A 16,335-nucleotide genomic window follows, 5' to 3' on the forward strand; every position below is an offset into this window, starting at 1 on the left:
TCTCTAGTAATAAGGCATCTGTCAGCAGGCCGAGAAGCAACGGGCGCCGGGCATCCTGTCATCCAATCAGGCGAATTGGTGCATCGCTCGACAAACATCCCTCAAACTTTGTCCGTCTGTCAAACTTACTTGCGCGACTGTTCCTGACCACTGACTCAACAAGACAAAACTTTAGTATGTCATCCATTTATAGACAACTTCACACTTGCTCTGAATGTTATCTTTTGTGCAGTGTCCTAAATTCAGGTTCCGTTCTCACTGTTTTCTTCTCCATACAGTTCCAGACACATTGCACTCTTGTCCAGTTCAAGGGCAACCTGTCCTGCCATATTCTGCGCTCATTACTTTATCACCATTTTCTCAGTGACCGTTCGGCTCTCTCTTCGCAAAGACAATTTCCCTGCTCATAATTAGATACCTTACACAGTCTGCTGCCCATAGCCCTAATGAAATGTTCTCGCAAATGGATGTTATGGATATGGCCTTGGGGTGTGTGGAATATTATAATAAGCTTCTCGACGGTGTGTGTATGTGTGTCTAGATCTGGTGGAAGCCAAACTGGTGGGCATACTCGATATTTTGGACGAAGAGAATCGTCTCCCACAACCCAGTGACCAGCACTTTGCCGAAATGGTTCACAGCAAGCACAAGGACCACTTCCGTCTCACTGTAAGCCCATATGTGCCATTTTTATACAAACAGCACCCTTATCCTCATGGAGGCGATAGAGTGCCCATAGAGTGAAGCGATTTAAATGCACACAGTAACATGTGATTGACAGTTTACAGCATTTTTGGACAAATCAGTCCCTTTTTTCAATTTAATTTTCATTTTATTTACGGTCAGATTCTGCTGTTTTATTTAAAGAAATCATTCCCATTTGCCACAATTGTGTCATAGTTGTCATAGTTTTAAACATCCATTATAGAAAGCTCTAATTGCAACTAAAAGCCTGAGTGTGCTAAAGGCCTGAACCGTAAACTTCAGCCTTCAGTGCCATATTATAGTCATACCTCTTTAATTAGTACCCTTAATTATCTTGTGATTTGTATCATTTATTTAAACCCAACTTGTACTGGGCTTTTAACCAGGTCTTCTGACATACAAGGCTCTCCTTACACTCTTTACAGAGTTTGAGCATTAACACCTCCTCGAGGTGAATCCATTCCATGCTTTTATACCCTGCAGCCCCTGCATTAATCAAATGTGGTCTCTGAATAATAAGAAAAGAGTGTGTAGAGTGTTCAAGGATTTTTTCTTTTTTCTTTAAATAAAACTTGAAAAATTACAGGAACATCTTTGGCACTATAACTTTTAATTTTACTAAGGCGCACCAATGGAAATAAGTGTTTGGTGTTGTAACTTTAATTTGTTCTTTAATTTGTAATGAAACCATAAAAAAGACAAAATTTTGCATTTGCCATTGATTTAGTTCAAGTTTTTATATTCCTTCACACTATTCACTGGAATGAAATCACCTAGACATGCTCTAAAATATCAGTTTTCACTCTGGAGCTCATGAATATATTGATCTTCCAAGTTTTTCATTTAGTGCCACGCAGCAGGTACATATATATATTTTTTTATTGACTTTATTGACAAAAGTCTCCTGTGTCTCTCAGGTACCCAGGAAGTCCAAGCTGGCCGTGCACAGGAATGTGCGGGATGATGAGGGCTTCATCATCAGGCACTTTGCCGGGGCCGTCTGCTACGAGACGGTAGGGAACTGATGTATTGATAATCCCCACACTGAATGGCCGGGTGAATGGTACATTGTGAGAGTGGCCATTCCAACCCTGTCACCATTCTCTCAGCATCATGAGGGTGTTCTTCTATTGCAGATTTCTTCATACTCTTTCTCTTCTCTTTCCCTGGAGGCCCCAGACATCTGCCATTCTTTTCAAAAGCTTGAATGTACAATACGTGGCTTTAAAAGTTAATCTAAAGTTAATGCAGCGATAAGTCAAGAGTCTGAATTATTTCTCAGGGAGACTTGCTCCTCAAGGCAGCTGTCTTTCTCTTTCTCTGTCTCTGTCTGTCTCAGACCAAGTTCGTGGAGAAGAACAACGACGCCCTGCACATGTCTCTGGAGGCCCTAGTGAGCGAGTCCAAGGACCGCTTCGTGCGGGAGCTCTTTGAAAACTCCAACAATTCCAAGGACTCCAAGCAGAAGGCCGGCAAGCTGAGCTTCATCAGCGTGGGGAACAAATTCAAGGTTGTTGCTCCTTTCATCCACGCTACTTTTTCCCATCAGGAACACGCCACTGACTGTAAAGTCACCAGAAATGTTACAAATGTTTAATGCCAAGGTTGTAACCGCCAAGCACAAGATGCAAAATAATAAAAAATAGCAGCGTACATAAAAGTACAAATATCGTGTACTTTGAGAGACTCTGTGTGCACCATGAAATGGTGACTACGTGCCCGCCCTTCCCAGTCAAGTCGAACATGCCGCCCGATGAAGGCGGCTGGGTACGAGATAAAAACCGAAGCCAATGAGTCTGCACTCCTGTTTTTTCCAATTTCCCTGTGTGTGTGCGCTAATGCTTCCCTCTCTCCTGCTGTCTCCCGACCCCTCCCCAGTCTCCCTCCTTCCTCCTCCCTGGTGTTTGTTCATCCGTCCTTACCCTCGTGAAAGCCGTGATATTTAGCTGGATGAAAGTGAGCCCAGGAAGGGTAGCACACAGAGACGGAAAAACAGCGGAATCTGATAAAGGCCTTAAAAATAATAAAGAAAACGGCCTGTTTTGGTGAATGATAGCTGGCCAGAGATGATAAGGTAACGTGTGTGTGTGTGTGTGTGTCTGCGTGCATCTGCACAAAATCTCATGCAGCTAACTCCTCTGCTTTCTACCGTAACCACTTTCTGGCACCACCCGCCCCCTCCATTGATGCTGTGCGGTCGCTGAGTGGAAGAACGAATATCAGAAATGCAATAGAGATTTTCACCTTTCTGCATCCTTTTTCTTGGTTTTAAAGTGGCCAAGTAAGAAAGCACATCAGCTTTTATTCTGGGATTGCTCAATTTGGCAAAAACAATAATCACAATTATTAAAACCGATGTCTCATTGATGTTTAAAATATCTGGTCTTTACTAAACATTTTTAACAGTATTTAAATGCAGCTTTGCAACTGAAAATGAATAAAAGTAAATATATATTTGTGACATTGCAACAAGGGGACACAATAAAATAACCAAGCTAACATTGTAATTGAAATGAAGGGATCAATCATCAAGCCTTATTCCGTCACCGTTCTCCATACAATCAACGAATTCTTCTGATGCTACAGTTAACCCTTCCCAGCCCAGGCACCCATTCCATACATATATTAAGAGATGGTGCTGATTCCTATAATTTTTTCACATTTGTTTGTCATTTTTAAAGCACTCAACTTGATTGCCGTAACTTTAAAATTTGATGTCATAATTAGTGTACAGCTAACTGTGCATCATAGTCCACCCTGCATGCTTGCTGACTGATGTCCGGTTTGTTGGTTCTTCCATCCTTGGCCATGCTATTCTGGGAATGTCTCCAGCTCCCCACAGCCCTGAGCTGCATAATTAGGTTTAGAAAATGGGTGGATGGATATTTATGAAAAATGCTTCTGTTTTGCACTTGTAATAATTTAATACAATATGTTTCAGTGCAAATAATGTTGCAGCTTAGCATGTTAGTATGTAGTATGTAAAGTTATTTGTAAAATGTACTTTTTTGATGGAAGTATTTGGTTCGATTACTTTTGCATTAATGAACTTCACAGATTTCTCGAGTTCAAGTTCGATGATCCGTTTTCTCCCAGCATGCTGTGGGAACGTTCAAAACAGAGATGATGTGAGGTTACTGACTGCTGTGCAAACCTGACCTTTTGCACAACGGAGCTGACATGGTCTGTGTCACACATTTGTCTAGTGACCTGGAATCTGTAAAGATGTTCTACAGCTTATCTTTTTTTTACTTTCATGCAGCAGTCTTTAAATTCCCATATGAACATGCACAGTAAATTTTAAAGAATCTCAAGGTCACTTGACACTTATTGACTGGTACATGACTGTAGAAAAAACAGGAATGTATAATGAACTAGCATCTGAGCAATCTTAATTCTGAGCAATCTAAAGCATTCAAGCCCTACAGGAGAATCAAAAACCTCTATCAACAACGTCTTCTTTTACTATTGAGAAACATTTTGCTATAATGACAATGTTTAACCACAAATTCTGGAAATATATTTGATAAAGTCAGTGATATTAGAAAAGGAATAATGTACAATACAAATAAAAAGCTTTTTACCAGTACATGTGGCCTAGCGGTTAAGGAAGCGGCCCCGTAATCAGAAGGTTGCCGCCAAGGTGCCACTGAGCAAAGCACCGTCCCCACACACTGCTCCCCGGGCCTCTGTCATGGCTGTGTGATGGTTGAAAGCAGAGGACACATTTCGTGTTTCACAATGACAATCACTTCACTTTCACTTTCAGAAATATGAACAGCGCACACATTGTGCAAAAAAAATAATGGCGACAGGTTTGTTGAGGATGCAGTGTGATGGCCTGGTAGAAGAAACGGCCAGTATTTTTGTATCCTTGTAAACACAATTTCAGATAATAAAAACCCACAAATGGTTTGTTTACTAATTTGACCGGGTGGTGATGAATAGGATCATTTGTGTTTTTTGGCCTGATGACATCATTTGTTCCAGCAAAAAGCAAAATTTCCTCTTTTTTTTTTCCCCTCAGTTCCGCTTTTTACATCCCTTTTTTTTAACTGCCACAGCTTTTTCCGACCTTGGCTCAGGCGCGCCGCTCCATATTTTGTCGGCAACGGAAGCCAAACACCTAGTTCACGAGAAGCCGCGCAGCGGGATGAATATTAATGCGCCGCTGGCACCGACCTGCTGCTGGCATTCGCGCTCCGCCATGGCAACCATGTGGCCCTTTTCCCTGGAGGCACTGGGTGGCCTAAAAGCGGTTGTCTGTCCTTGTTATCCCACAATGCACGCCGTCTCCTGCATCGTTTTTGCACGGCCGTCTCAGTCGGCGTCCTGGTTGCAATTTGTGGAGTTTGCATCTTCTTTTTTTTTTTTACGTGGCCTGGCCACCAGTCACATTCTAACATCTGTTCGTTTTTGGAGCGTTTGGCCTGGTGCTCGGTGTGTTTTGGCCAGGATGAGCTCTTTTTAACCAGCGTGTGCGGATGTGATGGCTGCCGGTCCCACTGGCAGGTTGGTGTGAAACTGAGATTTATTTATTTATTTATTGTCCCACAGACCCAGCTGAACCTCTTGCTGGACAAGCTTCGCAGCACAGTGAGTATTCCCCGCCACAGGGCAGTGTGAGCAGTCGATTAACGCCCCCTGGAAGCACGCCTCTTATTATAATGTTGCTGAGTGAGACGGTCCTCTGGGGAGAGATTTGTCATTTATCTCCGTGCGCAGACGCCCCTATCTGTAATTGATATAAAGCTTGAAAGGTAAATGAAATAAATGAGTGTTAATCAGATTGAACAGGGCATGTCTTTCCACTGCCGCCCCACAGGGTTCCAGCTTCATCCGCTGCGTGAAGCCCAATCTGAAGATGGTCAGCCACCAGTTTGAAGGAGCGCAGATCTTGTCCCAGCTGCAGTGCTCAGGTGTGTTGTTCACCGCAACACACTCCCCTCTTCTGTCAACGTCAAATAAAGCTCAGTTCTGCTGATTATTGAAAGCACAGACCACAAAAGTGCATTAATAAAGTTAGCACGATTTTATCCCTTTGAACCACCAATTAAAAGCAAGCGCTTACCCACTATTGATGGCTCAAATGTGTTTAATTTCAATTAAAGCATCAGTTAATTTGTTATTAGAATTGTAATTATAAGTGTTATCTTTTATACATTTATTTAAACACGTGTAAAATTATATATTTGTTTTTGACTGAATTAATGAGCTGTGATCTAGGGTTTGTGTAGCTCTGTGGTTTGAGATCTTGAGGCTGATCTTGTTGAGTAGAGATTAAATAATTAATCAATCTTCTGTTAATGAAGATTTGAAAATGCAATTCCAAACCAACACCGCCTCTAAGGTCTAGTCTGGGCAGAAGCGGAATGAGGAAGTAAAGGCATACACAGCATGTAGTTTCTGGTGTAGTGCATCCTCTGCAAAACAGAGCTTCACCATTCAACATCTGACACGCACATGTGCAGACATGTACATTTCTGCATTTGTGTATCCATGCATCCACCGGCAGTTCCATATTGGCTGTTTTACTCTTGACAGTTTTTATTTTTCCCCACTATCGCAGTTAACTAACAGAGCAGAAGGGTGTATGCATGATGTACATTCCCCTTGATTTATTTTGCATGTTCATTGACTACTTTCTTATGCTTTCAGCACATTCAAATCAGCCTGGGGGTCACGTTTTCTCAGGAGAAACGTTTCATTTTTTCACGTTCATACATACAGTTTTTTATTTTACATGGCCCTGAAGTCATCTTTTAAAAAATTATGAATACGAGGTTGGATGAAATGAGATTTCTAGGTAACCAAGAATGCTGAAGTACACAAAAAATGTATAAAAAATAGACATATATGACACTGTTGTAAATGAGATATACATGATACCGAGACACATAGAAATTTGCATTAATAGTCATCACATTATAAATGGCTGTCATGTATTTATACTTGATTGATGAATGTATGGAAATTCAGGAACATCTGATGGAAGTACCTATGAAAAAAAACATTTTAACGGATGTAATTGATGCCAAAGTGAACGCAGTGGAGTGGATTCAATCTATAAAAATATTATCATGGTTCTATCAATATTCATCTCACAGTGATGAAGTTCCTTCCAATAAATCACCCAGCCCTGCCGCCATTGAGAAACAGAGCAGGTTCAGGGGGTCTGCCCACTCTTCTCCACTCTACTGTCCCCCTTTATCCCCTTCCTTTTCTCGCACCCTCACACCCACCCTGTTCATTAAGTCTCTGGTCACTACCCTCGCCGCCCGCGTCTTAGATTGATGAGCTGCGAGTATCCCGCCTGGAAGGCACGGACGGGGGTGCTTCATCACGCCATGTCATTTTTATTTTTCCTCCTCCAACACAGACACGACTTGAAAGCTCATTTCTCACTCTCTTGTCCAATTTGCATATTGAAATGGACACTTGTTTCCTCAATAACCTCGGTGATGGCGCTCTAGGTGTTTGCTCCATCTAATATAATAATTTATATAATTGGAAGCTTCGTTTCTTGACACATGTTCTTTTGGGAGGTGCAGAGTTTTATTCTTTTAAATGCATCTTTTTTTTGTACTCTGTGCAGCCTTGACTTTAATTTGGGTTTTTGAGTAAAGTACTAGGTGACATAAGTGGGCGAGTGAATGATTAAAGTCCTTCTACTGTCTGATGTGCCGATCCTCAGGGATGGTGTCCGTCCTGGACCTGATGCAGGGGGGCTTCCCTTCACGCGCCCCCTTCCACGAGCTCTACAACATGTACAAACAGTACATGCCAGCCAAACTCACCCGCCTGGACCCGCGCCTCTTCTGCAAGGTCAGTCGAAAGCGCCTTAGCTGCTGCGTCGGGCACGTCTGCAGTCACTTATACAGAAGGTTCATCCTTGGTTCAGGTGTTCTGAGTGCTGTACCTATTTTTCTGTCAGGCCCTGTTCAAAGCCCTCGGCCTCAACGCTGTTGACTACAAATTCGGACTGACCAGAGTGTTCTTCAGACCTGGAAAGGTGATCGCTTTTATAATGTCTATCTGTCTGTCTGTAAATCTCTCTGTTTTAAAAAAAATAGAAATTTAAAGTGAACTGTGATACACAGCACAGCACATGGTGACACAACGAAATGTGTCCACTGCTTTTAACCATCACCCTTGGCGAACAGTGGGCAGCCATGATTCGAACCGGCAACCTTCGGATGACTGGGCCGCTTCCTTAACCGCTAGGCCACCACAACCCCAAAAGAATCGTAGCAAGTACTGGGGTCGAACCTGCAACCTCTGCATTATTAGCACCACGCTCTAACCAGCTTAGCTAACCGGCCTAAATTAAATTTATTTCTGACATTTAATTCGTTTTCAGTTACGTTTGTTTTTTCCTTTTTTCATCGTTGAGCACCTCATTGTGATTTGCACAAAAGATGCCACATAGATAAAGATTGACCGAAGGCCGGTTGATTATTAATTTACTTAAGCTGCTCTGTGAGGCTTGAAAAAATTGGATTGTGTTTGAGGTTTGAGGCAGAAGGGAGAAGATCTGAAGAAGAAAATCGGTGAACGGCCAAAGCGGCCATGTGGAAATGGAGGAGTCCTGCAGATGGGGGTTTCATTTTTGATAAAATGAATAATTTATCTGTGTTAAGGCAGTGCTGAGGACGCCTGCTAGAAGGTGGCAGAGTGTGTTCTCAAGAGACCCAGGTCTTTAAGGGGGACGAATTCGCTCTTTACACGCTGTTAATGAATCATGTAAATAAATGTCCCAGAGGGATTGTGGCATTTTTATTGTGTCCTCCCTACATCAGGCATGGATTTTTTTTTTTTTTTGTTTTACTCTTTCCTGACTCAACCCTGGCAGCCCGAGTGAATCCAATAATCCAAGGCACAGAAAGTCAAACACACATTAACCTGGTGAAATGACCATTTATTTACTTTTCTCTCTTGTTCTCCTCCTTTCTGGGCATCCCATGACCCTCCAGTTTGCAGAGTTTGATCAGATCATGAAGTCGGACCCGGATCACCTGGCCGAGCTGATAAAACGAGTCAACAAGTGGCTCATCTGCAGTCGGTGGAAGAAGGTCCAATGGTGTGCACTGTCCGTCATCAAATGTACGTTCCTGACAACCCGCCCGCCACACCAAACTAGTGTGTGTGAAGCCAAAAATGATCGTACCACAACCTTAAAAATAAGAATAAAATGCAGGTCACTCAGATGCCCATGGGATATTGTAGGATTTGGTGTAAATGTTGTTTTATTTAAATGCGAACTCGGGAAAGGTCCAATTCTAATGTGCAGGTATTTTTTGTCCAATTAAAAAATGTTTGCAGACCTTAAACTGTAAGACCTTAAACGACTTGCTCACGTCAAACTAGTCAATGAAAGAGAACTGCTGGTTGAGAACAGGTGTCCATGTTTGCAGCAGTTGAAAACTGATTTCTCAGTTTTGTATGCATTTGTGTACGACTGCCGACAGAAATGGTCACATATTGGCAATATTTCCTGTGCTGCCTTGCAGGATTGACACTGACAGGAGGGTGTTAAGCCTTCCAGAATTTGGAAGTAGTGTGGTGCATGAGATGTGTATATCAGTACTCAAGGCTGGTGATTTTAAAATCACCATTAAAGTCACAACTTACTTGACATGACCTTAGTGAACATTCCACTCACGTCTTCTGTAACACTTCATAAACCTCACACGTGTGTACATATGACATGTATACTAATATTCAGTGTATAATTATTTTGCAGAAAATCATTGTTTTAGAGCACTATTAACAAAGACCAATGCTTGAAGGATTGGCATTATGATATCATATGTTCAGGATCAAGTAGTTTTCTCCTCCTGAAATGCAGAAGTGCGGTTGCTGGAAACTTGCCAGGCTGCTCATGATGTTTCTGGTTGTTTGAGCCATCTTAATGAGTATTTCCAATTCAATTGAATTTTAAATGGAATTCTTTAGCAATTTTGCCATTCAGCCCCACTTTTAATGAACTTTGTAATTGTTTTTTTTCCCCCTTCTGATTTATCTGTAATTGGACTCTCGCATACATGTAATATCTCCCAAGAACTGAGGGGTGTAATTTCAGCTCGATTATAGGTGCATTGCTTGTAGCAATTCTCCAGCCTACCCTACACCTCTTTATTTTGGAGGGTGCTTTGCAAGGAGAGTTTTCTAAGCCTTTTCATTCTGCAGGGATTGTATTTTGTAATCCATTAAATGATGTGAATGCAGTGTTTTCATAGTACAAGTCGGGAGGAGTGGGCCGTCACGGTGGCTTCCTGTTCCATCTATTACCTGTTGGGGAGAGGGAGTAGATGTCCCATTTCTATGACAAATCTCATTCCACTACCTATCGTATTCGTCCGTAGGAAATAATAGTGAGACATTTCACATTATGTCTCCATTTAATTGCTAAAACGGTTCTAAAAAGGTAAAGTATGGTCTTTATGATTTTAGTATTTTGCCTTTTCTGTCATATTAAGGCTGTATAGCTTGATTATAACATTGTTATAATCAAGGTATAACACATTTATTTCTTTATTTACTCTATGGGATTTTCTGATATTTGTTATATTTAATGCTTTTGTAGACTGCTTCTTTTTTGGCTTATTTTTCCAGAAATGTATCATTGACAATTTATTTAATTTTATATTTATTATTCAATATTTATTTTATTAAAGAAAACAGTATGTTGTTTGGTTGGATGGTAATAGAGACGGTTATAACCTTTAGTTAAAAACTTACGCAAGGCATAAAAAGGGCTTAAGATTCATTTATAAATGTCTTTCTGTTCGCTGTAACATTTTCTTTTCTCGCTTTTTCTTTCTTTTCTTTTTTTTCTCCCTATACTACAGTGAAGAACAAGATGCTGTACAGGGCCAGCGCCTGTGTTAAGATGCAGAAGACGGTGCGCATGTGGCTCTGCAAGAGGAAGCACAAGCCACGGTGGGCGCCTGCCCGTAACAGGGGGGCACTTTCACGGCCCAGCAGCCCGCACTGCTTACTTAGCATCTCGCACATTCATCACAGCACAGGCAGGGGGCTACATCACATCCTTCCTGCCGTTATCAGTCTCATGGCCTGATTGTGATGAAGTGCATCTCACACTTTAGCACAGTCGTGCCCTGGGGGAACACTTCTGTCACAGCGGTCATACTGACCTCAGTGATATGAGGGTATTTCCAACTGACCTGGCAACCTCTAAGGGGTCTTTGCTGCTCTTAAATCTCAGTTTAGGATTAATGTTCTTTGCAGTTGTATCATTATTATGAATAATGTATTCATGCAATACTGTTTTTTTTTTTTTTTTTTTTTTTTTTTTTTAAACTCAAACTGATTTGAGATTTTAATTATTTTTCGATATCGTACCAACATATCAATATAATCCTCTACAGTGATATATGAATTACACTCCAGAAGTTCGAACTCTTGGATTAAAATAGACACATCTGTTTCAAAATGTTTAAGGAACATTAATAAGGTTAATCCCAAATTAGCACCCTCTGCCACACCCTCACAGCACATTTACAGTTTCACGGCATCCTTTCCAGCTATGTTTGGGGGAAAAAATGTCAAAACCCTCCCGGCTTATTTCAAGTGAACTTTAATGTGCTAAACACATAAATAAATTCAAGAGTTAAATAATGTTTTAAGCCTGTAACATTTTAGTACTTGTAGTGTTTGCAGAAGTATCCTGTAGTGTGCATATACATGTATTGATATTGTGGGTGGGCGGGTGTGTGTGGCAGGGTGGACGCACTGGTAAAGGCACGGGGCCTGAAGAAGAGGATGGACACGTTCAACGAAGCGGTGGCCGGCCTGAAGGAAGGCAAGCAGGAAATGAGCAAACAGATCCAGGAGCTGAACACCTCTGTCGAAACGTTTGTGCTCAAAATCAAGGTGTGTGTTTGTCTGTTGTGTATCTGTTTTGCTGGCTGCACAAAAAAAAAAAAAAAAAAAAAAAAAGCACAATAGCTCGGTCACGACCTGCTCCTGCAGACAGTGGAGTTAAGCCAGCGCAAAGTGCTACGGCATTAAAGTGGAACCTGGTGATCCGGCCCGGATGGGAGGTAATTACAGTGGCCTGTGTTTGGAAAGTGTACCTCGGGGATGAGAGCTTCCCCAGCTTGCAGTTACCACCCCCCCCCACCCCCCCCCCCCCCCCACCCCCCCCCCCCCCGCTTCCACCGCCTCCTCTCCTGCGGCCCGTCGCTGTAATCACAGAGAACTTATTTCTTCGGAGAGCGTCCACGTGGCCACCCAGCACGGCCGCCATCTGTTCTCGTGAGGACTTGGGCCGGGGATGGTCCTGTTTGTGCGTAAATGTTGTACCAATTTTTTCCGTCCCGTCTCCCATTTTATGAGTCTGTGCCCAGCATTTGGGATTAGGCCGAATAGGAGTGTGGGAAACGTGCTGCCAAACCATATTTGGCTCCCAGTCTGAAGGGCTCTGGTCTGCCCTGTAAGTTTCTCGGACCAAGAATAATGGATTTGGATTGGGTTCCCCCCAAAGCAACCTGGGACCTCATCTAACCGCATATTGTAGTGCCCTTCAACGACACTGGTAACAACAGTAGGAGGAATCGTGCTGCCAGAGAAACCCGATGCTGTTAATACGACATCCCGATGTCTATCAGCGCATCCCGGGATGGTGTGCGGTCGCATAATAATCAACGCCGCATCTGTTTTCGCGTTTGACCGCGTCTTGAAACTGTGGCTCGCTGAAAGAACCACAGCTGGCAGATGTTGTGTTTATTTCATGATGGTGCGCAGCAAGAGACCAGCACAGCCGCTTCCTTGGTTAATCAGGAGTTGGAGAAGTGCTCAGCTGATCTGGGACCTGGCAGGTACACCAGGCGATTTCCCGGGGTCTCTGAGAGCTGCTGATTATCTACTTACACTACAATCATTCGTCTTCGTTAACGGATTCTTAAGGACCCGTCAAATTTGTGTCTTCACTAGTGATATAACATAAGGTCTGCAAACTACTGTAAGCTGTGCAAAACATTTATGATGAAGAAAATCCTTCCAATTCTTCTGATAAGCTGATACCTTGATACCTTGAAATATAGATTTTTTTTCTCTCTTTTGTTCTGCAAATCAGATAATTCAAATAAATCTACTAATATCTTCACCATGATACATGGTAATGTCATCTGTCCACCTTAATTTTGCTCACGTATTGCAAGACTGGGGCCTCCCCTAATTGTATATTGTAGTGCCCTTCAAAGACACGCGTAACAACGGGAACAGGAATCGAGCTGACCGAGAAACCCAATGCTGTTAATGGTAGTCGCTTTCTTGAAATATTAGATTTTTATTTGTTTTCTGCAAACCAGATAATTCAAATAAAGCTACTAATATCTTGACACATGATAGCATTGACACATGATAATGTCATATGTCCACCTTAATTTTTCTCACCTATTGCAGGACTGTTGTTTATTTATTTGTCCCATCCAACTGTACTTCTACCGAGTTGATGGTGAAGGACCAATTATTTCTTTCAAATCATTGTTCTAATCATTTGCAGTGGTTGCCAGTTTTACGATGGGGGTCTTCTTGTTCTCCTTGTAACTTCATTATAAACTTATTAATATTAATCTGAACTTGATTGACGCAGAAAGTCCTCCCTTAACAGGATTAGGAACCACTGTCTCGAGGGAGCAATGCGATTGGATTCAGTTCGATTATTTGGTTGGGTGTCACGGTCCAATTTGTTCCTTAGATCAGGTTTCTTCACTTTCGCTCTGCAGAGAACAGCATGTATATGAGGTCAAGCTCCTCTTACCCCCAGAAGACAATAAAAATCAGAGTACCCAGACACTTCCCTTTAATGAAGGAAGTGCTTGATAAATTACTCCTCTCTGCCCTTTCTAAGCCTGTCAATCATAGGCAATCATGCTTTTCCAAAAAAAAAAATGTTTTTCTTCTTGGACGTACCTTGTGATATTAGCATCATTTAGAAAACATAGAGAATAAGAAAAGGTTTTATTTTTATAGTAAGATAATCATAATAAGTAAATGATAGCAAACTCAAAACCTGGCACGCAATGATAAAAAAAAAAAATCCTTAAAGATAATGAAAGCACTCCAGGGCCAATAATTCATGGTACAGTTTGGCACCGGGCACATAAATGATCTGTATTACTGTTTAAACATTCATACTTATTCGTGACTATAAAGAAAGACTAATCTTTCCATGCAGAAACAATTCCATTTGTGACCCAGAGCAGTTTTTCAAAGCATCACTGGGTCTACAGGCATAAGGGACCCGGAGGGTTCTACATTGAACCAAGCCAGGCCCGACTGCAGTGCTTGCTATTTGAAGCATAATGATTTATGTGCAAAGAAATTTGTGGATTAAAAAAAAAAAAAAATCCAAAAGCATTGTGAGGAGTGAGCATGTAGTAAGTGTCAGACATAAAACACATAAAAATTGTCCAGAATTATGCACTGGAAAAAAGGATCTATCCATGTTTGAAGGGATTAACGTTTGAATTGTTTTGATATTTTTGCAATATTTCAGGGCTTCTGTCGTTTTGTCTGAAGAAAATTACTGCTTTGTACAGCTTGCAGTGATGCTCCCTTACTCCATAGTGCTAATGAGGGTGCACAGCCATTAATCTGTAAGGAACATAGTCTGGTTGATAATTACCTGTAATGCCTGCCTGGTTGTGACGGTCCTGTCCTGACCCAGCTGTTCCTAACCGATCGACCTCTCCAGGATTCCGGAATGAAACGGCAGGAAAAACGGAGGGTCAACAGGACACGGGCCACCTCGCGCTGCCGCGCCGCATGTAATCGCTCCCCGTCTCGGCACTTTTCCGGAACGCTCCGGCTGCTGCATACCTTCCTCCCTGTTACTGGCCGTCCGTGTCGCTTGCCTCGCTCCCTGCCAGTTCAGACAGATCGGTGTATTGGCGGATCTGGCGGGGTCCTTTGTTTGTTTATTGTTTACATGGTGTCACTTTCTGGGGGGTGGGGGCTCGCTTTACAGTAACCGCGCCCCAGGCCTTCTGTTTCTCTCCCTGTGTTAACTTGTCGCTCGCTCCTCCAGCGCACGGTGATGACCCGCGGCGAGATGGAGCAGGAGCACCAGGCGCTGGTGGCGCGCTCGCAGCAGCTGCTGAGCTCCATGCAGAAGAAGAAGCAGGAGGAGGAGGAGATGGAGCGCCTGCGCCGCATCCAGGAGGAGATGGAGCGGGAGAGGAAGCGGAGGGAGGAAGAGGAGCAGCGGCGCAGGCAGGAGGAGGACGAGCGCCGTCTGTAAGTTGAGGCCATGCGATTAAAAAAAAAAAAAAAAAGTTGAACGCCGTCTAATTGGGGTCGTCCTGGGGTCACGCACCACACTCCCGGTGGAACTCTGCCTGGCAGAGCGGCGTGTTCATATGAGCCGCTAATTAGGTAATCATGCTTTGTCAGCATTTGCCTTTTAAAACAAAGTCCACTCGCTGAGCCTCCATGCCCGGGCAGGAACATTTTAGAATGTAATAATGAGAGAAATCATAAGGTGTCAGATGAACCGTTTTCATATTAAATGAACTCGGTGAATGGGAAGGGGTGCGACTCGTACACCGGCCACCCCACCCCCTCGGCGTTCCCACGTCACGTGATCCATATTCACATGCAGCCACCCTGCTGTGAGAAGGTGGGAATGCGCATTTGAAGTTGGGGTAGGATTAATCTTCAAATGCGCGGTGCTTCACACAGGAGGGGTGCTGATTACAGCTCGGCACCCTATTGCTTTCTACCAGCTCCTCTCCTGTGCGTACCTGTCAGTCTACATATCCCCACTTTGCTTGATCGTTCATGACACTGAGGGACATAATGGGGGAGATTTTCAACACACCATGTAAGATGTAGCACTTGCTCGCCAGTCAGGACTGATGAGCTGTCTGCATGTTTGTTTCCAAGACCATGCGGAATCACCTATTAACACCTACCACCATATTATTTACCATTAATGCCATTAATGAACTATTACTACAAAACCCAAAAGTTGTGTGAGGTGAAGCATCATGGCCTCACACTTCTAAGGTCGTGGGCTCCCAGTCCAAAAAAAAAAACTTGTTAAGGTGCAACCATGATCACAACAGAAAACAAAAAATGTTTCACTTGTCATATCTTTAGACAAAAATTTCAGACCCTGGGATAGTGAAACCTCTTGAGACCTACTGTCTCTCTCTCTCTCTCTCTCTCTCTCTCTCTCTCGCTCTCAAACTCTGGTGTGCAGGAAAGCAGAGATGGAGCTGAAAAGGAAACATGAAGAAGAGGAAAGAAAGAAACGGGAAGAAGAAGAAAGAAGATTACAGGTAATTTTTTTTGACAGGTTTTTTTTGGGGCAGTCCTGCTGGCTTCTGGACTGGCTTCCTGTCGCTTGTGGCGTCTGAAAGCATTACCGCCAGCCTCTGGAAGGGGAGCTCTTCAATTTCCCCAGATAGCCGCGCCTCGGTTTTCCCGCCACCGTCTGTCCACTGTATAATCTCCTCTCTCTTCGTCTTACAGGATGTTCTCTGTCCCTCTCAGCCTCTCCCCTTAAGCCATTCCTGACTATCCCTCGTCTTGTTTACCTGTTCATTTTATAATCGAAAAGATTTTTGACTGAAAATATGGTAAAGCTAAACCTTACAA

The 16,335-nt window shown here is 42.9% G+C and overlaps 1 protein-coding gene across 13 annotated transcripts in view; it reads left to right on the forward strand.

The window, feature by feature from the left end:
* Window positions 1-16,335, forward strand: part of myo6a (myosin VIa) — a 67,556-nt gene that overhangs the window by 36,936 nt on the left and 14,285 nt on the right. For all 13 annotated transcript variants that reach the window (XM_029002777.1, XM_029002780.1, XM_029002781.1 and 10 more), the window contains exons 16-27: window positions 542-669; window positions 1,623-1,718; window positions 2,045-2,215; window positions 5,263-5,301; window positions 5,531-5,624; window positions 7,400-7,530; window positions 7,640-7,717; window positions 8,679-8,808; window positions 10,557-10,647; window positions 11,451-11,601; window positions 14,762-14,970; window positions 15,938-16,016. In XM_029002777.1, the coding sequence (XP_028858610.1) occupies window positions 542-669; window positions 1,623-1,718; window positions 2,045-2,215; window positions 5,263-5,301; window positions 5,531-5,624; window positions 7,400-7,530; window positions 7,640-7,717; window positions 8,679-8,808; window positions 10,557-10,647; window positions 11,451-11,601; window positions 14,762-14,970; window positions 15,938-16,016 (1,397 nt within the window). The remainder of the gene's footprint in view (window positions 1-541; window positions 670-1,622; window positions 1,719-2,044; window positions 2,216-5,262; window positions 5,302-5,530; window positions 5,625-7,399; window positions 7,531-7,639; window positions 7,718-8,678; window positions 8,809-10,556; window positions 10,648-11,450; window positions 11,602-14,761; window positions 14,971-15,937; window positions 16,017-16,335) is intronic.

Source organism: Denticeps clupeoides, chromosome 14, assembly GCF_900700375.1.
Source record: "Denticeps clupeoides chromosome 14, fDenClu1.1, whole genome shotgun sequence".
Classification (NCBI taxonomy): domain Eukaryota; kingdom Metazoa; phylum Chordata; class Actinopteri; order Clupeiformes; family Denticipitidae; genus Denticeps; species Denticeps clupeoides.